At 39.0% G+C, this 24,123-nt stretch overlaps 1 protein-coding gene across 2 annotated transcripts in view; it reads right to left on the reverse strand.

Moving 5' to 3' along the window:
* LOC121525904 (nesprin-2-like) overlaps positions 1-24,123 on the reverse strand; it is an 81,189-nt gene that overhangs the window by 56,628 nt on the left and 438 nt on the right. For both annotated transcript variants that reach the window (XM_041812111.1, XM_041812112.1), the window contains exons 2-19: positions 19,192-19,419; positions 15,286-15,408; positions 12,643-12,758; positions 12,075-12,186; positions 11,703-11,837; positions 8,567-8,725; positions 8,116-8,310; positions 7,780-7,884; positions 6,478-6,597; positions 6,145-6,345; positions 5,887-6,060; positions 5,636-5,767; positions 4,000-4,193; positions 3,730-3,868; positions 3,268-3,513; positions 1,710-1,862; positions 1,402-1,578; positions 136-291 (exon numbers count right to left, since the gene is read on the reverse strand). In XM_041812111.1, coding sequence (XP_041668045.1) covers positions 136-291; positions 1,402-1,578; positions 1,710-1,862; positions 3,268-3,513; positions 3,730-3,868; positions 4,000-4,193; positions 5,636-5,767; positions 5,887-6,060; positions 6,145-6,345; positions 6,478-6,597; positions 7,780-7,884; positions 8,116-8,310; positions 8,567-8,725; positions 11,703-11,837; positions 12,075-12,186; positions 12,643-12,758; positions 15,286-15,408; positions 19,192-19,419 — 2,865 coding nt within the window. The remainder of the gene's footprint in view (positions 1-135; positions 292-1,401; positions 1,579-1,709; positions 1,863-3,267; positions 3,514-3,729; positions 3,869-3,999; positions 4,194-5,635; positions 5,768-5,886; positions 6,061-6,144; positions 6,346-6,477; positions 6,598-7,779; positions 7,885-8,115; positions 8,311-8,566; positions 8,726-11,702; positions 11,838-12,074; positions 12,187-12,642; positions 12,759-15,285; positions 15,409-19,191; positions 19,420-24,123) is intronic.

Genomic DNA, 24,123 nt, shown 5'->3' on the forward strand with positions numbered 1-24,123 from the left:
AAAAATACAGAGTAGACAAAGACATGAAGTCCTTTAAACATTCAGTGTATTTCTTTAAAGCATTTGAGGACTCCCCAGACTGGAATAACAAATCTGTAAAAGGTTTTTTGTCAGAGTGCAGATGTGAGCTCTGACCTGGCAGGTGTTGATGCTCCTCTGCAGCTCCATCCTGCTGCTGGGTGTCTGAGCTGATTCCATCCAGATGTTTTGATCTGTGATCCAGCTGTTGATCTGCTGCAGCCGAGCGTCCCGCTCCACCCTGCTCCTCAGCTCCTGCTCCACCTCAGTGATCTGAACACCACAAACACAAAACAAACACAGCAGGTTGGACTGGTTTCTACTGAGGGTCAAAGCCTTTAAAGCATGAGAAATACTGCCATGGTTAGGCCAAAACTGTTATGATTTTTAGGCTTTATTGTGAAATGAAAGCTAAATCATATATTTAATGGATTAACTAAATTAAAACTGCCTTAATTGAAAACTGCATTAACAGTGGCTCTGATATATTAAGTAGTAGACCAAGTGGAAATATGCCACAATTACTGTAGGTAATTGCACCAGAAATGTGCATTTCTGTTCTTTATTTCCTTATTCATTATTTTAATAAAACTTGAGCATATTAAAATATTTGCTGGCAACACTGACACACCCTTATTAAAAAGTTAATCAAACCCTTCTAGTGCCTCAGTGCTACTGACAATTTATCTTTTTCTGTCTATTAATAATTTTATGAATAAGACAGGCAAAAATGCCTAAATTTAAATCATAGCGTAAGTTTCCATAACTCACATTTTACCTGTAAGGTACACACAAATAAGTTATTGAACAACATTTTTAAACTAATGCATTGAATGCAGAAGCACAAAAATAAGACACACTAGACAAACTCGTCTAAAATATCACCAGTAAGAAGAAAGCTCAGCCCATTATCAACTTTGCTGGGGGAAGGGGTGAATTGGGATTGAGTTTAAGTTAAACAAAAACAACAAGATTGAAAGTTAAAAGTTAAACTAAACTTTATAAAACTAAACTTTTTCATGAAAAGAGTAGATTATGTGCTCACAAAGTGAGAGCAGTTTATCTGACAATGGCTTAAGGCCTTAAAAGCCTACAATGACTTATCAAAATTTACTTTAACATGAACACTACAATATTTACTGTCTGTCAGTGATGAGGTAAATTAAACCAAAGACTAAATCAGTGATTTTAATCATATATAAACTCATGATAAAGAAAAAATATGCCTGATTGCTCTTGTAAAAAAATGTCACTAAAGATGAGTTGTTTTGTCCAATTAAACTCCATCTACTAGAAGTGACCTTGAAATTCAATAGTAAGTCTCCGAAAAGACTTGAAGCAGACCTTAGCTTGAGAGTGTTTGGTCACAGTTTGACCTCTTACCTCAGAGTTGAGGGTTTCTTGCAAACTGAGCCACTGATGATTGAGACGACCCTGCTCATCTGCAAACTGGTTGTGCTCATAGCGCCCACTCTGGCCCTCCTCGGCACAGCAGGTCTGTAAAGGCGGGTTGACAAAGTCCAGGGTGGCCTGATGAGCTGACATCTCTGCCTGACACTCCTGATGGAAAAAAAAGTCATTTATGGAGAGAAAGTCCAAGAACATTTAATTTTTCATCTTAAAATCTTAAAATACTAAAGTAAACCAGGACTCTTTGATGATATTAGATGCGGTCAGATATCATTCTCTACCTTGCAGCGCCTCAAAAGTTGACTCAGATCAGTGTTAGAGGAGGAGGTTTGGTCAATTCTGCTGTGATGCTCCTCCAGTTTGGACTCTGCAGCCTCCAGCCAGGTCTGCAGCTCCAGCAGCGCCCCCTGCTGGGTCAACGTCTTCATCCATTGCTGAGGAGAAGAATCAGGAAATGAGTTGTTCATTTCATGTAGTCTTTGCTTTCAATTTTGAAAACTTATTTGAGAATTTATGGGATATATTTTAAAAGTAAATTTGCTTTAACTTTTTCAAGTTTAATATGAAAAATAGAAGATTGGGAGAGCAAAAAAAGTGAAGGGAGGGGAGAATGGAAACTCTAGAGAGTGAAAATTATTTGAACAGCAGGAGGGTATGAAGAGGGAGATAGGGATAGGAAGAGAACTGGGAGGAGAGAGGGACCTGAAGCTAGATAAGGTGAGGAGAGCGTGGATGAGGAAGATTGGAACAGCAAAGGGAACAGAACAGAGATGAATAGAGGAAAGAAAAGGTTCCAGATAGACAGACAGAGAGGAGAATGAGAGAGTGGTTTCACACCAATAAAGGCGAAAAGAGTTCTCAGGATGGCTTTGTGCAACACAGTAAGGATGTTCAAAACTAATTGGTGATAGGGAAAGAGCTGCATGGCCTTCAGATACCAAACTGCTCTGTACTGTACACTAGTCATGGAGAAACAAGTTTAGATCAGAAACTTTAGACATAAAATAACATAATGAAACAAAACTTCAAATTTGTTAAGTCTTTTTCCTTCACTGCAATGTAAACAAGGAATTATACATAAAATCAACACAAGCAAGTTGATGTCCAGTTATGTCCTTCTGCACTAAAATAAATGCTGAAATCCATGTTTATGTTTTAGTTTTATATTATACCCAACAAAAGCACAGAGCAGAGTTAGAGAACTGCAGCTGCAACCCATCTAGTGGGAGCAACAACTATGACCTAAAATTGTATAATCCAAACATACACTATACGGACAAAAGTTTTCGACCACCTGACCATTACACCAGCAGGGACTGCAATGATATAGTACTCAAAACATGTACTATAATATGGAGTTGGGTCTCCCTCTGTGGTTACACAGCATCCAGTCTTCTTGGAAGGCTTTCCACAAGAGTTTTTGAGGGAATTTGCGCCCATTCATTCTGTAGAGCATTTATGAGGTCAGGCGCTGATGTTGGGTGAGAAGGCCTAGCTCCCTATTTCTGTTCCAATTCATCCTAGAGGCGCATAATGGGGTTGAGGTCAGGGCTCTGTGGTCAGTCGAGTTCTTCCATCATCAAACCATGTCTTTATAGTCCTTGCGTTGTGCACTGGGGCACAGTCAGGTTGGAATTGAAAAGGGCCTTCCCTTAACTGTTACAGTACATAAATCAGAAGAAAAATCTACAAACAAAAAGACTTTTACAAAAATGTCCAAGCTGAGTAATACCTTAGAAGGGTGAGCCTGTCTTATGCCTTGTATGCTAACCTTAATATGCTTACCTGTTTGTATATCACAAGCCTTTTTGAGGGGTTATGGGGTGTGGGTCTCCTCACCTTATGGAGTGCCTGTTGGACGACAGGAACATCAACCAGCAGACTGGACCAGTCCAGCTCTATCTGTCTGAGCTGGGAGTGGATGGAGCACAGATATTGGTCTGAAGTCTGAGACAGTGAACTCTCTTCATCCCCTGGCCTTCTGTCTGAATCTCCCTCTGCCTCCCTCAGCTGGACCAGCTGTGTACCAGCACCAATCACGGCCACCTTCAGGCCAGATTTGGCCTCCAACTCTTTAGTCAATGCCTGAAAAAGTCAGTTATTTATTGTCCTCTATGTACTTACAATCAGTAGAGTTGAATAAATAAGAAAGTGTGTGATTTAAAGTTTCAGGAGAATGCTACATTTCAATCCATTTGAAAACGAATGACATTCATAGGACATCAGGGAGGTTGTCTCTGAAATTTAAGAGAAAGTTTGGTACCAACAATAACTTTACTGGAGCCTTGAGCAAATACTTACTACAAACTGCAGGTAGTGGTCCTGCCTTTGTTCAACATCCATCTCCTCACTGGCAGAAACAGAGAGCTGACTCCATTTGTCTATCAGCTCTCTGGCTCTGCTCATCCAGTCAGCCAGTGCTGTAGAGTCCCGAAGAAACCTGTTTTAAGGAAAAAAAGCAAATTAATCATTATAAAAATAGAAGTATCTGAATATTTGAGTCGTTGCTTCCATTGTCTGACTTATTTTAATCCAGAAGTAGATGGTTTTTCACTCTTTTGCATCTCTTACCTGTTCCTGAGCTTCCTGTTCTTCTCTACATTGATGCGATCATGCTCCATTGTCTTCCTTAATGTTTTCCAGCATGCCTCAAGCCTACTGGTGGTCGTCCCCACTCCTCTGCAGCCCACCTTCTGCAGCCAGAGTCCTGTCTCCAACATCTGACCTAACCTCGCCCTGTTTGAATCCAGAATGTGTTGCTGTTCCTGTAAGAAGAACAAAAATTCAGAACACTTTGTTCAGTGTTAAGACAATTGAAGTGCATGCTTGGATCATTACATAAATTTAGAAGGACAGCACAAAATCCTCTAATAGTACATAAATCAGTGAAGAAAAGTCTACAAACAAAAAGACTTCACAAAAATGTCCAAGCTGAGTAACACCTAAGAGGGGTGAGCTCAGGCTAAGCCTTGTATGCTAATCTTAATATGCTTATCTGTTAGCTTGCTAATACTACCAGTTCATGTATTTTGCAAACCATTTTCTGCCAAAAAGTCAAACTGTGTAACAATTCAAAAATGTATCACCTTTGTCTTGTTTCTTTTTTACATGACTCAAGACTTTATGAACACTTTCTGATGCCTGAAAACAGAGTGGCTTAGCATAGCATAGAGGTTGGTAGCAGGAGGAAAAAGCCAGCAACAATTTTAGAATTGCAAACATTTATTTTAGATAGATTACCTGTTTTGATCTTTGTACTTGCAAGCTAGCCTTAACATGCTAAACTTTAAGCTTGCTAGCACGGCCATTGCTATTGTCTGCTCAAAAGAAAGCTGTGTAATAAATTTAAATTCTATCACCTTGATCTTTTGTCTTTGCTTCTTTTTGGACGGTAAGACTAAAAGAAAATGAAAAAAAGTTTATAGTTTAAGTCTTTCCTGCACTGATCACAGGTTTAATTTCCAGTCAGGATGATGGTGTACGTTTTCCTTAATTCTTTACAAATATTTCCTGCCTCTCTTTATGGCTGCTTTATCAATAAAGTCAGAGAAGCAAAAAAACTGTATTCATAATAATAATAATAATAATAATGATAATAATAATATTTTTTTGTCTGTGTTTATTTTGGTTCATTTCCAACATATCAATGAAATGCAGACATAGAGTTACAGACTGAAGTTGAAGAGCAAATTAGCAGATAGACAACATAACCATGATAATCAATCATACTACACATTTTAAAAGTGTAGTTAAGGCTCATGAAAGCTGAGATTGGCAATTAGAAACCATCTTAACTAAGTCTAGATCTCTTGTATATCTGCTGTAAAAGCCCTCATCTCTCCATGCCTCCTTCTTCACAGTCCATTTCTGATGAATAAGAGAGACAAATTTCCAATCCCACAGCAGAGCAACAGGGAATATGAAGAAAAATGAATTCTAGTTGGAGGTCTCTGCTTAGCTAATAACTCCCATCAAAGCCAAGGAACATCATGTGCTCCTACAGAAAACAACCCATTCATTTGTATTTAATTGAGCCAATTAGGTCATGAGTGCCGTGCACAATGCACAACATGGAAAGCAAGCCCAATGCTCTCCAAATGAACTTAATGGAACAGTGAAAAAGAGCTCTGTGCTGCAGTCGGCTGCCTGTTGGTAAATAAGTATCATGAGAAGATGTTGAGAGAGAACGTGTATTAATCAAAATTACCTGGAAGACAGAGAGCTTCTCTGATATCTGCTCCTCAGAATCAGCCACATCGTGCATCTTAGGAAGAGAAGACTCAATTCCTCTCAGCAGGGAGTCTGACCAGACGCTGTCCTCCTCCCACTGAGACCACAACTACGACAAACCAAGAAATCGTGAAGATTAGACAAGTTATTCCTGCTTTACTGCTCCAGTTAAATCATTTTGATATTATCCTTTATTTTCCAAATAAATAAACTGCACAAATGCACTACCTGTAATATCTTGTACATCCTGGTCCCTTTCTCCAGTCCGTTCTGCTGAAGCAGAATCACCTCATCCTGCAGGCTCTTCACCACAGCCTCCCACCTCTGGAGTTCACTCTCCGGGACTCTCTGAGTCAAGTACTGTAGGGTCCTAAAATGATGACTCAGGAATTGGAAGAATTTCTGTCCACACAAAGGAAGATATATTTAAGAAATCTCATTTTTTAGATACAAACGTGCTCTGAACTCAATTGTTTGAGTACTGACCATATGACTGCTGAGCTGCTGCTCAAGCTGAGCTCTGTCGTGGAGCTCTGTGTCAGGTGGCAGTGCAAGACGCTCAGAGCCAAAAGAGATAAGCTTCTCCAGGCTGTGGACCAGGCGCTCATACTGCTGCTGCAGCTCCACACTGCTCTTCAGCTCATCAGAACAGGAGCGAATATCACCAAGAGACCTGTCCAGCTCACCCTGTGCAGAGAGAGACAGAAATTTGATCTTTAATGATCATAATCTGTGAATCGGTGAGATTTGCAGGTATCTTCATAAACATGACTACATTTCCTAACACTTGTCCAAGATATGAAAAAATAGCTGACACACCTGCAGCTTTCTGGCCTGTTGGATGTGAGATGAGGGCAGGTTGAGACGGTCAGCCTCCTCCAGCATGGAGCTCACCTGCTCCACCTGCTGCTGCAGAGACTCTTGCATCTGAACCACCACCTGCAGCATTTACATATACATTTTGACAAATAATGCATTGTTATTATTGTATGTGATCTACTTTTGCTGCAGCTACTCAGGAAAGCAATTTCAATCATAACAGCTCCAGTTAATATACATCAAACCTTACAAACGCTACATCTTTGAATGTCAAATTTAACCAGATTACCAATCCAGTGATATTTGTTGAAACATTGGTATTATTTTTCTCAAAACAATCTGATAATGAGGAGCAGTGTAACACCTGCCAGTGTAATTACAGCCCACAAATGTAGCACAGATCTGCAGCTTTTAATATCATAAACCCACAAACCTAGTAAATAAAGTAATTAATATGTAATTTACCACAAATGCAATAGCTGTTATATTTTGCAGGAATTTGTTAAGGTTACTTACTGACCTCCAAAGGGATTTGAGTCAGCTCATTATAAAATATCAAGGGGTTTGGCAGAGGCCTTCAATCATTTCACTTTTTACTAAACTGAACAATATTCCGGACAAAAGAAAACAACACATTACACATTATATTTACTTTAAATACGTCTTCTAAGCTCAGCTAATCATCTTCTGCAGCTTGGGAGGTGAAACAATATGATACCATTTTTTACTCTTTTTTTACAACTCATACACTTTCTACTTTGCGCACCTGTTTGATAATTTGCATGCATTTTCCTGAAAAGGTTGTCATTAAGAAATTCAGACACACTACTTAATTCTGTGCAATGGTTTTATCAAAAGCATTTGTGTTTAACTAACTCATGCCAGATTTTGTAATTTTCTAATGCAATATGTTTATACAAGGACATGTATGTAAGTATCTAAAAAATATATTTAGTTTAAAAAACGTTTGTGCAAAATGATTACAAAACATTATTTAATTTTCCTATTATGTTTTGGTATGGTTATTACACTTTGCTAAAAAATTTTCATGTTCTTGCAGACATACCAAATCCATGCAAATGCAATTGCTATTACATTTCAAGGACATTGCTTATTATGTTAGTAGAAGGCAACTGGTATCCCTTGTTATAGAAAAGTATGGGAAATATATTATAATTATCACTGTTGTGGGAAATGTAATATGGTTCCAAGATTATAACATTAAAATCTGCAGATTTTATATTTGTAATCTATTATGCTTGTGGGCTGTTATTACACTGAGTGCCACTGAGGAAACAGTACCTGCAGTTGTTTGTTAGGATCCAGGGTTCCATTAAATTCATTAATAACTTGTTGAACAGTCCTCTGGTTAGAAGTGAAGGCTGCATGCAACTCATTTAGAAGTTTCTGTAGGTTAGACAAACACTTTCATGTTAAAGACAGCAATTTAAATGTTTAAACAGTTTAAATTCATGATTATTTGAGTATGTCACATTAGGTGCGACAAAGGTAAACAGATATTCATTATAGAGGATGCGAGATAAAGTAGAAGTAGTGAAACAGGACAACTCAAACAGTAAGGTTAGAAAGGAATTTCATATGTATATCTGTGCTTAAGTATTAGTGATGATTTCTGACCTGCTGCTGTGCAGTCTCCTGCTGCTGCTTCTTGAGCTGCTTCCCTCTGCTGCTCAGTGCAGCCTGGACCACAGGGAGAACTCTACACACATCATCTACACACAACTGACAACGCTCTGAGCCAAGGACACGCGTGGCTTTTGGGCCCTGAGAAGCCAGCTCCCTGCTGAGAGTTTCCAGCTCTGCAGACAGACTCTGAAAAACAAAATCAAATGATTGTTAAAACTATCTATGGTACACTTTTGTAAATCCACCTTGTAATGCTTGACCTTCGCAAATGAGCTAAAGGCATAGTAGAGCTCTAGGCAGCTCTGAAATAAGACAAAAGGAGTAAGTCCATGGATTATTCTCTTACAGTGCAGTAGGTGGCAGTGAAGCAACTCATTGCTGGTTTTCTTATGAGACAAACTATAAATTAAAAATTAAACTATTACATGATGTCGATTCCCACCTGTAGCTGCTGCAGCCTCATCTGTGTGTCTCCTTCCTGTGTCGGCCCAGCAGATGAGTTCAGCAGGTTGGTGATGGAGGACAGAGACAGAGACGCTCCATAAAGAACATGGAATAAACTCTCGTCTAGGGTCTGATGGGATCCGTCCTCAGAAGGGTCCTGGAGTCAGAGGTTAGTCAAAATAATTACAGTGACTTGGGGGATTGTAACAAGTTTATTACATGCTAATTTGTCGGTTGGAAATGCTGTTGCATTTTCGGACAGTTGTCATGATCCATTTTTTGTCACATCAAAAACAGCACATGAAAACTGTATCAGAGGGGCTGTCACTTAAGGAGGCACAATGCTTATTCAGTAGTATGGTAACACTCCTCTTTTACTAGCTGTATTTCATTTCTGCCGTTTTTGCTCTTTTTACCTCCGCCAAGGAGGTTATGTGATCGGGTGGGTTTGTTTGTTTGTTTGTTCGTTTGTTAGCAACATAACTCAAAAAGTTGATGTCAGAAATGAAATGTCAGAAATGGCATAAGGAAGAACTGATTAGATTTTGGCAGTGATCCGGATCACCGTCTGGATCCAGGAATTTTTTAAAGGATTCTGTACTATTGGGAGATAGGGCTAATGGCAGAGGTCTGCGCTGTTACCACTTTACACCAGGAGATGGTAACTTCAATCCCAGCAGCATTTTTGGGTGTGTGTCTATTCAAAGTTTTGGAGTTTATAGAGTTTGAATGATGCACGTCCAATCGAGGAGAAGAGTCGAAGCGTAACAGAGAGAAAGACAGCGATTTGTAGCGAGAATACTCACAATGCTGGGAGGAATAGAGGAATATTCACCCTCTGCTATTACTTCCAGTCATCCAGTGAGACCATGGGAAAGACTATCAGTGCATCTGTTAGCATTGGCAGTCAATGCTTCCATCATGACAGTCCACCCATAGCGAAGCCAATGCTTTGCCTCACTGTGATTCCACCCCAACAGAGAGGGAATAATCGGCAAATGCCGTGGTGGGGGGCACATGGGGACAGATCCAGGAATTTCATAAAGGATTCTTCACTATTGGGAGATAGGGCTAATGGTGGAGGTCTGCACTCTCCGAGTTCTTTCTAGTTTTGTGACGTTATTTATATGAAAACCATATCTGCATCCTATGGAGAGTGATGAACAGATCACATTCTAGGAATTAATTTGGATAATATTAAACTTTCATTTCCATCTCAACTTTCGAAAGAAGCATGTTCTAGAAAGATGAAACTTAGTAGTGTTGTTGAACTGTAGATAGCAAAACTACTACTCAATCAGAATTTAGTCATCAATTAATACGTTCACTACTATAAACAGAAAATAAAAGCCAGGTTAAGTTTAGATATCTAAGATCAAGAAGGTGAATCACATCACTCAACTTCTGACATCTTTACACCATTTTCTGTCAAAATTCTTCTGCTGGTTGTATAGGTACTGAATGGTTTATGGCCAAAATAAGTAAGTGATGTATTTCAAAGTTGAAACCAAACATGGAAAAGCAACATTTACTTTTTATGCTTCACATGTACACTGTATGGACAGAAGTATTTGGCTTCATTATTGAATTCAGGTGTTTCAATCAGACCTGTTGCCACAGGGGTATAAAATCAAGCACCCAGCCATGCAGTCTCCATTTGCAAACATTTGTGATACTAAACAGGTCATTGAAGAGAGCACTGACTTCAAGTATGGTACTGATTGATGCCACCTTCGCAATAAGACAATTTGTGAAATGTTGTCCCTGTTGGATATTCCACGCTCAAATATAAGTGATAATATTAGAAAGTGGAAGCATTTAGGAACATCAGCAACTCAGCCATGAAGCAGAGGAGCATGTAAAATCCCAGAGCGGGGTCTACGACAGCAAAGGAGCATGGCATGTAAAAGTCGCTAATGCTCTGCTGAATCCATAGTTAAAGAGTTCTAAAAATCCACTGGCATTAATGTAAGCAAAAGGACTTCAGAGCTTCATACAATGGGTTTTCATGACTGAGCAGCTGCATGCAAGCCTAACATCACCAAGTCCAAAGCCAAGCACCAGATGGAGTGGTGTAAAGCATATCGACACTGGACTGTGGAGCAGTGGAATTGTGTTCTGTGGAATGATAAATCACGCTTCCCTGTTTGGGAGTCAGATGGGTGAGTCTGGGTTTGGTGGATGCCAGGAGAACAATACCTGAGTGACTGCATTGTGCCAACTGTGAAGTTTGGTGGAGGAGGGATAATGGTATGGGGCTGGTTTTCAGGGTTTGGGCTAGGCCTCTCATCTCCAGTGAAGGCCAATCTTAATGCTTAAGCATACCATGATATTTTGGACAATGCTTTGCTTCAACTTTGTGTTAACAGTTTGGGGAAGGCCCTTTTCTACTCCAACATGACTGTTCCCCAGTGCACAAAGCAAGGACTATAAAGTTCCCACATAAACAGTCCAAGAAGAGTGTTATATCTGCAGACAGGAGGGCAACTCAATATTAAAGTGTAGGTATTTGTATATAATGTCATTACAGTCCCTTCTGGTGTCAAGGTAAAGCGGCTGAATACTTTTGTCCCTATAGTGTATGTGGTAGAAACTCCCAGAAAAATGAAGGTTGTTGAAAGGGCTCTGAAGCCCATCAGTGGTGGTTGCCATATTGGAGATGCTGACTCTTTTTAAATTTTGTAACAAAGAAGTGAAGCTGAGGCGACCTTTTAGCCTCCTTAAAGAATAGCATTAATGTTCTCACCTGTCAGTCAACTCAGCCAAGGACAAGAAGCTAAGTTTGCTTGGACAACAATATCAAAACATCATGATGTAGATTTGTGAAATGGAAAAAAGTCAAGTGATTTCAGATCTGAGAGGAGAGAAAACCAGTTTGAATCTGAAATTTCTATATAGAATCTATAGAGATTAGTGTATGCCTAAAAAGGAGATAAAAATTAAAGTTCATATGAAAATAAACCAAAGATTAGATGGTTCAGAAATGCGTCAGAATCATCTTATGGTCCCTTTAGCAGTCCTAAATTGCTGCTTTTATATATCTGGGCATTAAGTTGATCCTAGCAGCTGTCCTGCAGACACATGTAAGAACAAACATGATAAACTTATAAACAGCTACGATAAAGACTACCCACCTGACTGAGTCGCTCTGTCGCTGTATGCCCCAGCTTCCTTAGAAGTCTTATGTGAGTTTGAAGCTCTTTTAGGGTTTGTATGCCAATCATACGTCCTGCTGTTCCATCACCACGCCTCACAGATGAGTCTGACACCTTCAGAGGGAGAGAGAGAGGGAAAGAGAGTCAAAGTCTAAAGTCTGAGAAAGTCTGAAACCAACAGGACTCCCATCATGCCCTGCAGGAGGCCCAAAAACAACCAAAGAAACAACAAAGTGCCTTCTGCTCAAAGGAGGTGATAACCAAGCATGGCGAGAACAGTCATTTGTCTGTCTTTTCTTGTATGTGGAGAGTGATAATCAAGCACTTCAGGCCTCACGATGAAGGTCTTACCTCAGAGGGAGGAAGCAGCCAGCTCTCCTCCACAGCCAGCAGCCGACTGTGAAGGTGATCCCACTTCTTCTGAGCAGAGTCCTCGTCTGCATCAGGCTCGGCAGGAGGCAGCCTGCAGGAGAGAAGAGGCTGAAAATTAACACTTTACATGACTTTTTACTCTTTCTTTCTTTCTTTCTTTCTTTCTTTCTTTCTTGGCAAGTTTGGAGGTATATTTAGTAAATGTAATATTATGCAAAAATAAAAGATATAATATGTTAAGAAAAGACAAAATAAACAAATATGCTACTGTGCCTTCTGTGTGTACTAAAATATCTAATGCAGCCTTATTTTATCCTGTTTTGTTGAAGATAACTCATTTTTTGAAAAGTCAAAGCAGTTGAAAATGAACTTTTGCAATAACAACTGTATTGCAAAGATCTTCTTACATTCAGATAGTGTTCAAAGTGCTGCTGACAATCAGTGACAACGCAATAATATCTGTAGAAAGGGGCAACAGATGAGCAGGCAAAATGAGAGCAGTAAAACTAAATTGAGTGAATGTAAAGTTGGTCAGTTCATGTTTTACCGTGGTGAAAGCAGGCTGTGGTCCTCTGAGTCCTGGCTGTAAAGTCGAGTTCTGCTGCCCTGCCTGGCGATGGCCTGAGTCAGTCCTATCTGCTCTGTCAGCTCCTGCTCCAGCTCCTAAATGACAACCACAAACAACAACAACATTACGTATAAGGTGTGCTAAGAGTCCTAACAACCAGCTAAAAGTCGCAGAAACTCTTGCACATGCTGTGCAAATGAAGTGCTTAATAGGGGGTTCAATAAAAGTTTATGACAGAATGATGTAAGGTGATAACCAATTACCTAAGCAACAACGAGAAAGACAAGTAAAACAGTATAATGTAATAAAAACAACCAGACAGAAAACAGAAAGTAAATGGAAATTCATACAAGCTAAGCTAATGAGTGGATGGCTGGAGGTTCCACTGTATTAAAGTAGTGGTTTGTAACTGTCCCAAAAGTGGGTCATCAGTATATACGTATATACAGTATACGTTTATTCTAATGCATATTCCTGTAATAACAAGAACATTTCTAACTACAACCACCCAAAAAGTTGGTGTACTAGGTAAAATATAAATAAAAACAGAATGCAATGATATGAAAATCTCACAAACCCATCATTTATTCACAACTGAACATAAACAACATATTAGATGTTCAATCTGAGACATTTTACCATTTAAAGAAAAATATTAGCACATTTGGAATTTGATGGATGCAACACATCTAAAAAAAAAAGTAGGGAAGGGGCAAATAATGGCAAGAAAAGTTAAGCGATACCAATGAAAAATAGCAGGCTGTGCCTTCCACAAATCTAAGTTGAAGCTGTATCATGCAAAGAAGAAGCCAGATGTGAACAAGATCCTGAAGCCCAGCAGCTTCTTTGGGCCATTTAAAATTGACTGAAGCAAAATGGAAAACTGCTCTGTGGTCAGATGAATCAAAAATTTAATTTCTTTTCGGACACTATGGACTAGAAAGGAGAGAGACCATCCAGCTTGTTATCAGAGCACATCTCAAAAACCTGCATCTCTGATGGGGTTGCATTGGTGCCTATGACATGGGCAGCTTACACACCTGGAAAGCCACTGTCAGTGCTGAAAAGTATATAGAGGTTTCAGAGCAACATATGCCTCATTCTTTCAGGTAAGACCTTGTATATTTCAGCAGGACAATGCTAAACCACATACCACATCCATCACAACAGCATGGCTTCACAATACAAAAGTCCTGGTTCTAAACTGGCCTGCCTGCAGTCCAGACCTTTCACCTTGAAGCATCATAGAACTAAAAACCTGGCATAGAGACTGTGGACTGTTTGGCAGCTAGAATCCTACATCAGATGAGAATAGGACAACATTCCTCTCCCAGTACTCCAGAAACTGGTTTCCTCACGTCCCAGAGACTTCTGTTTAAAGAAGAGAGGAAGCTACAGAGTAGTGAACATGGTTCTGTCCCTACTTTTTTTCCTGCCATCAAATTCAAAGTTAGCTAACAGTACTCATGAAATGGTAAAAAGTCTCAACATCTGATATGTTGTTTATGTTCTATTGTCAATAAAATAAGGGTTTATGGGATTTAAAAGTTTTAATCCACTTTACAGCACCCCAACTTTTTCTTTTTTTAATTGGGGTTGTATTCTGGCTACTTTTCTTGGGATAGCAAAGCTGCTTTTCAAATGACAACAAATGAATTCCTCAAGGATCTCTAAAGAAAAGCCAAAATGTTTCCTTTATCAAAGGAAAATAAAGTAAAAAAAAGTAAAAATTTACATGCATGTCCTCTCCAGGCTCCTGTAATGATGTGCTTTTTAAACATGTTTCATCCTGTCTTTGTTCAGTCATGTTTTGTTCTATCTAAGGTCCAAATGCATCAACTATCAGTAAATATATTTGATTCCTTGAAACTTTTAGAAATTGGGTCTTGATCCTTTATCCTTTATCCCAGTACTCATCACCGATCAGTTACAGGAAAACAGTTGACAAAGGAAGAAATGATGTGCTGCACGCTGAAAACGATTTCACTGTAAGGTTTGCACAATGGAAGAAGCCACAGACGAAACATGTTTATTTACAAAAAGGCACAATAAAGTTGTTTTCAGTGTTTAGCAGGTTGTTTATTTCTTTTGCATTTGAGTGAGTTTTATTTCTGTGGCTCATGGAGGTGGGGTGAGTGCATACTATGTGTAAAATGACAAAAAAAATCAGGCACACTACAAAAAATTAAATCATAGACATTGTACAACCCTTGTCACTCTGTTTCTTGCACAGAAACTCTGCTCATTTTTCCAAAGAAAAGTTCCCTCTTGTTTGGTGTTCACAGAGTTATTCTTTTAAAGTAAAACACCAGTATAAGTAAAAACCTAACCACAGTCCTCATACTGGGAAACTCTGAGTTTCCTCAGGCTTGAGTTTGTTATTGAACAAGTTTAGGGTGTTGCTGCTGGGGTTGGATTTTTGTGGTTTAAACATGACAGCGCCAGGTGTGGCTCAGATGGGTGTGTTAGTAATGTCTATCAGAGACTCTGAGCAGCTTTGACACCATTATCATGTTAAAGAATATAAAGAATAAAAACCTATGCACGTGTTGTCTTGTGGATCTTACATCAAGTCACTTTAAGGTGTGACTTTTAATCTCTATACTGAGCAGAGTCCCATACCTTCTGCTGCTGCAGGCTGCTCTGTCTGAGTAGTTTGTTTCTTGGTGAAGAGAAAATCTCCTGAACACTTCCGCTGCGCTGCAACCTGGACTCAAGAGGGCGCTCTGACTGGGAATCTGCCTTCTAAGAGAAAAAAATGTGGTGAACAAGAGCAAAGAAAGGAAGAGGGGAAAAGGGTTTATCATCATTATCAAACATTTGCAGTAAACAGCTTTATAGTTGAGGCCCTAATCATCATTCATTTCATCATTCGAGTAAAAAACAAAAATTTTATGGTGCAGTTTAAGTCAACACAGAGCTCAGGTGAACTGCAAAGAGATAAGAAGCCCTATTAAGTCCATGGGGTGCCAAAACAGAAACCCAAAGTTCCTATCAGAACTTTAGATATGCTTAATGTAGCAATGCTTGCAATATAGTTCAGGTAGACGACTCAAATTGGGCCTTTTTCGTACTGAACATGTGTTTTTCTGACATCTGACAAACATCCTCCCAGCTTGTGGTCTATTTCAACTGCAAGATGTCCAGTCTCTCCCTCTGCTATTATCAGCTCTGTCTTGAATCAGTATGGCGCTCTTGCTTTTTAACCCACTACTGCTGCAGCATCCACCTGTAGGCTTCAACTGTAGAGTTTAAGATACTGACTTATCACTCCTTAAATGTTGCATGTTAAATAAATTTGCAAGGAGTGATGAGGCTGGAGTCTTGATGCCAGACACAAGCTTTGTTCTGCTGCTTTAATTAATGTTGTCATCATTCAAACAGGTATTGTCTGACTGAAGTACAGTCACTGAGATTACCAAACTCAAAAACAAAACAACAAGAGACTTGAGTTGACTGAACTGCATATGATTCACATACCACTTAACCACTTTAAAACTTCAAAACAAAAACATTTTTCTTCAGTTAACAACTTTGTTAGGTTAAAACATCACCAAGACAGCAAAAGTCTGGTCTTGGTCTTAGCTTATAGTTTGTTAATAAAGATGTTTGCCTTGAATTGTGTGCAGAATTCTGCTTCTCAGCTGCAGAAATGAAATCAAACAGACCTGCTTCCTGCAGAGGAGGAAACCTCTAACCAGCTGCTGCGAGCCTGTAATGGTTTATTTGCAAACTTGTTAATAATTATCTGGGAGTAACTTTGTCACATGTGCAACATCTGTTCTGTCCTCGGTCACTTGAAACTCCTCTAACCCCTCATGCTTACACCTGTGGACTCACTAAAATGAGTAAATCAAGAATGAAATCAAAGGAGGTTGGACTACTAAAATTTAGAGGAAGATGATTTCAGATAAAATAGAAAAAATAAAAAGGACTAACTTGACCTAAGTGAGAATTTATATTTCTAACAAAAGTTTGTGTATGCATAAACAAATCAATATTAGACTGTATCAGGTAGTGTGGTTTTTATCAATAGGGAACTGTGATGAAAAGTTTTTATTGGTATTTTTCTTTTTATGTTACAGTAAAATTGGTTGCTTAATAATTGCAATTTCTTGTTTTCTGGATATTGGGTGGGGGGGGGATTTTTTCTGATAGGAAAGCTTAAGAGAAACAGGAAATATGGGGAAGAGAGTGGGAAGAAATGCACCAACACTGCTAAAACCAGGAATTAATCACCTGCTCTACCAAATGAATACCAGAATACCAGTCTTTGTACTTTGAAAGAGTGTTTTGAATAAGTTACAGGGAAAATATGAGTTTTCTTCTCCATTCACATATCACATGAAATTTATTGAAATGTGAACCTTTATTTTGTTTTATTAAAAAATTTGAACATTACAATTAGTATAATAATTAAAATGGAATGAAAATATCTTACATGCCTTTCGAAGCACATGCCCTCATCTTCTGCATGATTTTAGTTGGACAAAAAATGTTGAGGATGCATATCTGAAAGGCCTGTCTTAACCTCAAACTGGCAATTATCCAACTCCTAAGCATAAGATGTTCAATATAAGCCAAGTGGAAACTAAACATGAAGAAAATTAGGATTCATATCATTTTGTAGATATATTTTAATCTAGAGTCAGCTGTTTGTTAATAAAACATTACAAAAATGTACAGTACATTATAGCAATGTCCCATTTCAGGAGCTGCATCTTTTGGAGAGTGCATTTAAAGATCACATATTTTACCCCTTTAAGACAAATTTATATTGGTCTCAGAGGTCCCTGGACCCTGAAACCCACCCTGCAGAAGTCTCTAGATGGGTGCTACACCAGGATGTTACATGCAGTACTTAACATCAGCAAGAGTGAACATGTTACCAACTAGAATCTGTACAAAGTAACACCAAGGGCGAGCGAGAAAATAGCTGCCAGGAGGATGAGACTAGCAGGGCACTGCCAAAGACATCAGGAACCGCCAGCTAGCAAATTGGTGCTATGGGAACCAACACATGGGCACCGGTCACGAGGTCGTCCCACAATAACATACGTGGATGTACTCAAGAAAGACATAGGAGTGCAAAGTACCCAGGAGCTGGCTAGTTGTATGGAGAACCGGTGACTGGATGACTGGAAACGAACATGGAGGGCTCGTCTGAGGACGACCTAGTAGTAGAGGTCCCCAAAACATGCCTGTGAAGTCTGTTGCTGAAAAAAACACTCCAGTATTGGATTTTTGAATGTCTAAAACCCTCTGTTTCAGCCCTGCTCAGAACGAGCTGTTTCTATGTCTGTGGCTTTAAATGTTAATGAGCTGTCTGACTCCGCCCCTGACTCCACCCTTCTCAGGAAATGGACGTGGCTCTCCTGATCCTCCTGTCAGCCAGCAGCTGACAGGAGGATCAGGAGAGGAAGGCTGAACTTTCTTCCAAGCTGTGAGGGCAAATCAAACATGGGGGCGGTGCTAACTCCCCACATGACATCATGAGGGGAAAATCTGAGAACAGCTTGTTTCACCACACATTTTCTGAAAGATGGAGATGGGGGGGGGGTTGGACAGGCTAGGGGGCTGATATTGTTGTTAGAAAAGCCTGAAGAAGTTTATTTTGCATTATATGTGACCAACTGAGTCAAAATGCATCAAACCTCCCTTCAAATACAAAGGTGCATTTTTCTTTGTCCAATTATTCATAGTTTTTCCATCCAATCAAAGAACTCTGAATATAGTCAAAAAACAAAAGGGGGCCTTGAAACCTCAAATGTCTTGAAACTTCAAATGCCTTAAAAAATAAACTGAAAGGTTAAATGACTTGCTATTAGTTAAGGTAGCTAGTTCTAGTACAGCTTTAGAGACTGCTACCTGACACAGACGGCATTCAGAAACACAAGGGTAAAGGGGGGAAAAAGTCGGTGACACAAACAAGGCATACTCTGTAGACCAGACCATCTTGTTTCTGTATGAACTGAGCATTCTACATAGTCTACAAAGGCTGGATCCTTTGAAAGATACCAAACCCAAATTAAGACACAGCTGTAAGTGTTCCTAAACTAAAATGTTTTCATTCGTTTATTCAGGACACTGTGGACTCCTATTACTTGGGCTTTATGCAATTTAAAGCTGTAATAACTTTCAGTTTATGCTGACTTTGGCCCCCCTGTGGACAAACTAACATTTTTTTCACTTTCTGTGGATCTTTCTGTCTTAAACAGGAGTAAAGTTAGTTGTGAGCAGTATTATCCAGCCATTCAACAGTGTAATGTATCACTCACTATGAGTCTATGAAAATGTAAATGAGGATTTTTTTCTGCAGTATGCTGTTTGCTGCCCCATCCAACACCTGTCCCATGGCGGCAACACAGATGCAAGAAATAACTTAGACATAATCTGGTTGCCAGTAGAGTGATTTACCTTTGTAGGCTGTTAAGAAGTTTCATCGTTAAATGCAGTCTATCTTATAAATAGGTTAAAGCTCCGAACAAAAGCTTGAAACAAATATGAAGTCATGTGGATAGCATGTACCTGTTCCTGTGGCTCTTTATTAGCTGTGACTCTCTCCTCTCCCTGTCGGTCCTGCAGCAGCTGTTGGAAACACACCAGGTTTGCCTTCAGCAGTTCCAGTTTAGAGGAGAGCAGCTCGGCCGCTTCCTGCTGAGATCCCATAGCTCCCAGTTCATCCTGTTGCCGGTCTGAGGGCAGGCCGAGAGCTGAGAGACCAGCAACCTTCTGTTCAATCTCCAGGAACATCTCCTTAACATGTAGACATAAACTTTGTCAGACAATTTCTTATCTTAAAAGAACGCCCATTTTATTTACATTTTATTTTCAAAATCTGCAGTTTGAGAGTCGTCGTGTTCTTTGTTGAGATCAGTTTCAACATATGAAGTTAAGGTCACATCTGAATTATGACTAAGGTGTCTGTTCAGTGCATTTGAATGGAAAAGTAGATCCTGTGGCTGTTTGTTTGTCCTCAAAGCTTCATTCAAATGTGACAGGTGACGTGTGACTGTGGGATGTGTGTATCCTGTGAAACTTTAATGGTAGCTCAAGTTACCCTTTCAGTCTTGGCAGAGTGAATCCTGGGAGGAAACTACCTGCTAAAAGTCTGAATGGGGACAAAATAATAAAGCCTTTGAAGGGAGGACTCTGACAACTGAGAACTATTATAACAGAGAATTAACTGTACAGAGCCCCAGCTGTAATATACACACAATGACTGAAAGGTTTTTGCAAACATCTAGTCATATTTATACAGTTGGGCTAAGTACCTTACCAGCTGTGCTGTGCAGTACTGTACCATAAACTATGGTATCAGGCTCTGACAATAGTTTTTGTCTAAAATAACTTTTTACTAAGATTTTGTTTATTGTGAATGCCCTGTATTTTAGTTTTCTAATCTTATTTAGAGTTTTCTATTCACACTTTAAATAGCTACAGAATGAAGTTTCATTTATGTTAAACCTCATACATTTGAAGCTTAAAACACAAATACAAAAACACATTGGATGTTCAGAAACCATAGCGATAAACAGCAGTGGTAACTGCCTGTGTCAAATATCTGAAATATGGTTAACAAGAATAACTGCTCTAAAAATGGACATGCATGTAGTGTCTCCACTTTTGCTGCTGCTTTCCTCTGCAGTATTTTTCATGTGTTTGTTTGATTTTCAGTGAACAAATGGTCACAACCCTTCCTAAGCTCAATTCTGACCTCCTGAATCGTGCCAGTTTGCACCGCCCTCAGTGCAAATACCTGTACCTGGCATCAAGGTCAGCTTTATGGGTACAGTTAAAAGATAAACATAAAAATGTTTACTAAAGTATTACTGTAGGAGAGTAAAGAAAGAGTGAGAAATTCAGCAAAAGAAAAAGTTGTAAAAATTATATTTGAAAAGAAGGTAAATTATAAGTTTGCTCAGTGAGTCAGTCCTATCACTTTCTCCTCTTCTCTTAAATAAGCATTTGCGTTATCTACAGACAGTAAGGCAGACTTAAGAGGTGATAAAATTGGTGCAGATGACACTTGATGAACTCTGATCACTCAGTCACCTGAGAGGGCTGTGGCCTGTGAACAAGGAACATGCAGACAGGAAAGGTTTTATTATGGGGACAACAGTTCAATCAAAATATAGTCATACCATATTAGACTGGGTTAACCCCTCATATGCCAAACCAACCACATCCTGTACTTTTATGGTAAAGGACTTGATAAAAGATGATGTAAAAGAGAGGAGTAAGAAGTAATTTGTAAAATATTCCAGAATAAGTCTGAGGACGTCTGATGGTTTTAGAGTCCTGTCAGTACAGCGGTGGCTTGTCTCTAAGTGTGACTATTTTTAGCGAACCAGACAGAGGCAGGGTCATGATCTCGACTGCTTGTGCTGATTTTAAAACTAGTTGAACTTCTTTGCTCACAATGCAACTCTGAATGAGTGTCTGTAATTCAAGCCTTGCTTTAATCTGACTGCATGTCACCGTGGGAAGGGAGATTATTAACAAAATTTTAAGATTAGGTTTGGAGACAAAATGTATTTGATATTTCCTTTCATAGTTGTCATTTCCCCTCCCAAGAGCTGCTTTCAGTAAAACACTGAACACTACTGTCTTCTCCCTGTCTTTGAATCTTCTATTGATTATGTTTGACTTCTTGGAGAATTTTTTTATTCTTTTCTATCCAAACGTCTGCAACTGCAACATGAAAAACATACAGTACAACCAAGTCTCTCTGAGCCAGTAGAGGATTGGTGTCATGATGAATGGCCAGGAGTGTGTTGATGCTGTTGTAAACATAGTTTCTGAAGCTGTTATTAGTATTTTGTGTTCTTTCAGCTCTGCTGCAACAGCTGGAGAAGGCCTTCACATGTTTGCAGAGTAATGTCTCACTGTGTTTTGTGATTTACAAAAATGTGAAGAATCACCAGAGTAGGAGGCATAATAGGTTAAGAATTTTTTTAATATTGCACATGTAAAAATTTAGGTGGACTAAATGAAAGAAGCTTCTAAGCTGACGTAGTTTTGCCTAAAAAGTCATGAATAATAGGCAAGTCATATCCAGTAGGAATTTATCTTGCAAGAGAGGTATTAATGAAATCTTACTAGTGACCTTTATCTTGCTGAAAAAAATCACGACACTATTGAGTGTTTTGATGGTAGTTCAACTGTTTCTTTGATGTTTCTTGAAGCTCTTGTGAGGAACTTTTAGTTTCTGTTGATTTTGGCGCCTCTGTGTAGCTCTTATTTTTTTCTGATCTCATTCTGTACATTTGTGCACAGTGTTTAGACTAAAAAAATCTAATTCTATTCTGCCAAATGCATCACTCACTGTGGTGTTGGGAGTAACGTGTTACAAAGTACTCAGTTAGTCCAGTGGTCCCAAACCACCGGGCCATGGACCAGTACCCAGGGCTTGATGTTAACTTTTTTGCTCACTGGCCATTGTAGCTACTTGTTTTTGAAAAGTTACAAGCCACTAAGCATTTCCACTAGACACAGATTTGTTGTTGGGAAACTATGTGTATTTGCCAAATTGGGTACGTCTGGTATGAGATGAAACACATGTTCCATTTTCCTTTTTCATGGATATTTATACTAATTTTAAAACACTGGCTGTTCATTAACTTCATTCAAAAAATCAGAAATGTAGCTGGTCATAGTGGCTAGTTGGAGTCAATCTGGCACCTTCCACGGCTAAAATCAATTCACGTCTGGCTAGTTGGCAGGTGTAAATGTCAAGTCCTGCCAGTATCGGTCCATGAGTCATTTAGTACTGGGCCACACAGAAAGAATAAATGACTTATTTTATTTCCTTTTTATTGACTATCAAAGTCTGAAAGAGGGTTTGTTTTAAGAAAATGACCAGATTCTCTTCTGTCATGTCATCAGTCTATGCCTTTTGACTTCTTGACACATGTCAAGACGCTTGTCTCGGTCACATGATACCCCAAAATAAAGCCCACAAGTTAGCTTAAATGAGCAAAATGTCATTGCAGAGCTTCTTTGCAAAGGGGAAAAAGCTCAATGAGAAGCTGCCTTTAAAAGAAAATACCAGGAGCACTTTGTTTTGATGTCGTTTGTATAATTTTATCTATACAAATTTATCTTATTCATCGCCCAAACACCAATGAGCAGTCCATGAAAATGTGGTCTTTTGTGAGACAAGTCTGTGGCAAAAAAAAAAAAAAGGTTGGGGGCAGCTGAGTGAGTGTACTGGGATTACTTTTGTGTTACTATGAGAAGAGCAATGCAAAAATTCTGCAGTTCAAGTAATTTATTTTATTTTTTCATCAAAGTAATAATTGCTGAAGAAACTACTCTATTTGACGTTAGTTAACAAGGTCATATTTTTGTATTTCTTGCACTTTTTCATGTTTTATTTCCTGTTTTATTTTGAAGTCAACCCTGCTCATCTGTCTTCCAGATTCTGCTCCTCCTATTTCCTGCCTGATAACCCACACCTGTATCTCATTTCCCATGATTGTATACAAAATCCTAGTGCATCTTCCCTCATGTTGCCAGTTCAGTGTTTCCTTTGTGTCTCACATTCTCTGCTGTTTATAATCTCATGTATGATTTCTCTCAGTGTTTTACCTTATCCTCCAGTATTTTTTGTCTCATTGCATATAGACCTATGACTAATTAAAGTAATAACTGTTTTGAACATGCAGTCTGCTCTTGAATCCCTCCAGAGTCCGTCAGAGTCTTGGTGTCAATATTTTCCTTTCTCTTTAAGGCCACATATAAAAGAAGATCCCCAAAGTATATGCACTGTTTCTGTTTTTCCCCTTCCTGGCATATAGCTGTATCAGTATGCATGTATTGCTCAATCATTGAGCTAGTAAGGTGGCAAAGGGGTTGACATTACGCAATGGAATTACCCTCTTACGTTGAAATTTTGGACAAAAACATTGGAAAAGAACAACAGGATAGTGACACATATGGTAAAAAAAAAAATCCAATGTTGTATTGCTTGCATTGAAGCTTACCGTATTACACACAGTCTTTGTGTAACACCTCTGCTGAGTCGTGAGATTGTGTTCACAATAAAGAGCTATTTAGGTTTGGATGTCTGTTTTTCCTATTATTAGGATGCAGATTTAGTGGTTGTAAAGTGGGCTGTACAATGTGCAGTGTTTAAGGCCAATAGGCGGAACGTTCTATTAAAGGGTTTTAATAATGCAGAAATGCTCTTATTGTGCTACTTTTCTCAGTATGTAACAGAAATGTAACAAGTTACTTTATTTCTAAATGCAATAATATTTGCTGTGTGGAAAATCTTCAGTGGGTTGTTAATCTCCTAAATTGTCTCTTCATCCATTTCAGGTATTTATAGTTAGTAACTCTTTTTCGTAATCAGTTAAAAACTCCTCACAGAAGCTTTAAAAAGTTTATATCCTGATATTCGGTGCAATGTGGTTGCCCTTTCTCATGAGATAGCAATAGAAAGTCATAAAAAGT

This window comes from Cheilinus undulatus, linkage group 18 (genome assembly GCF_018320785.1).
Source record: "Cheilinus undulatus linkage group 18, ASM1832078v1, whole genome shotgun sequence".
Lineage (NCBI taxonomy): Eukaryota > Metazoa > Chordata > Actinopteri > Labriformes > Labridae > Cheilinus > Cheilinus undulatus.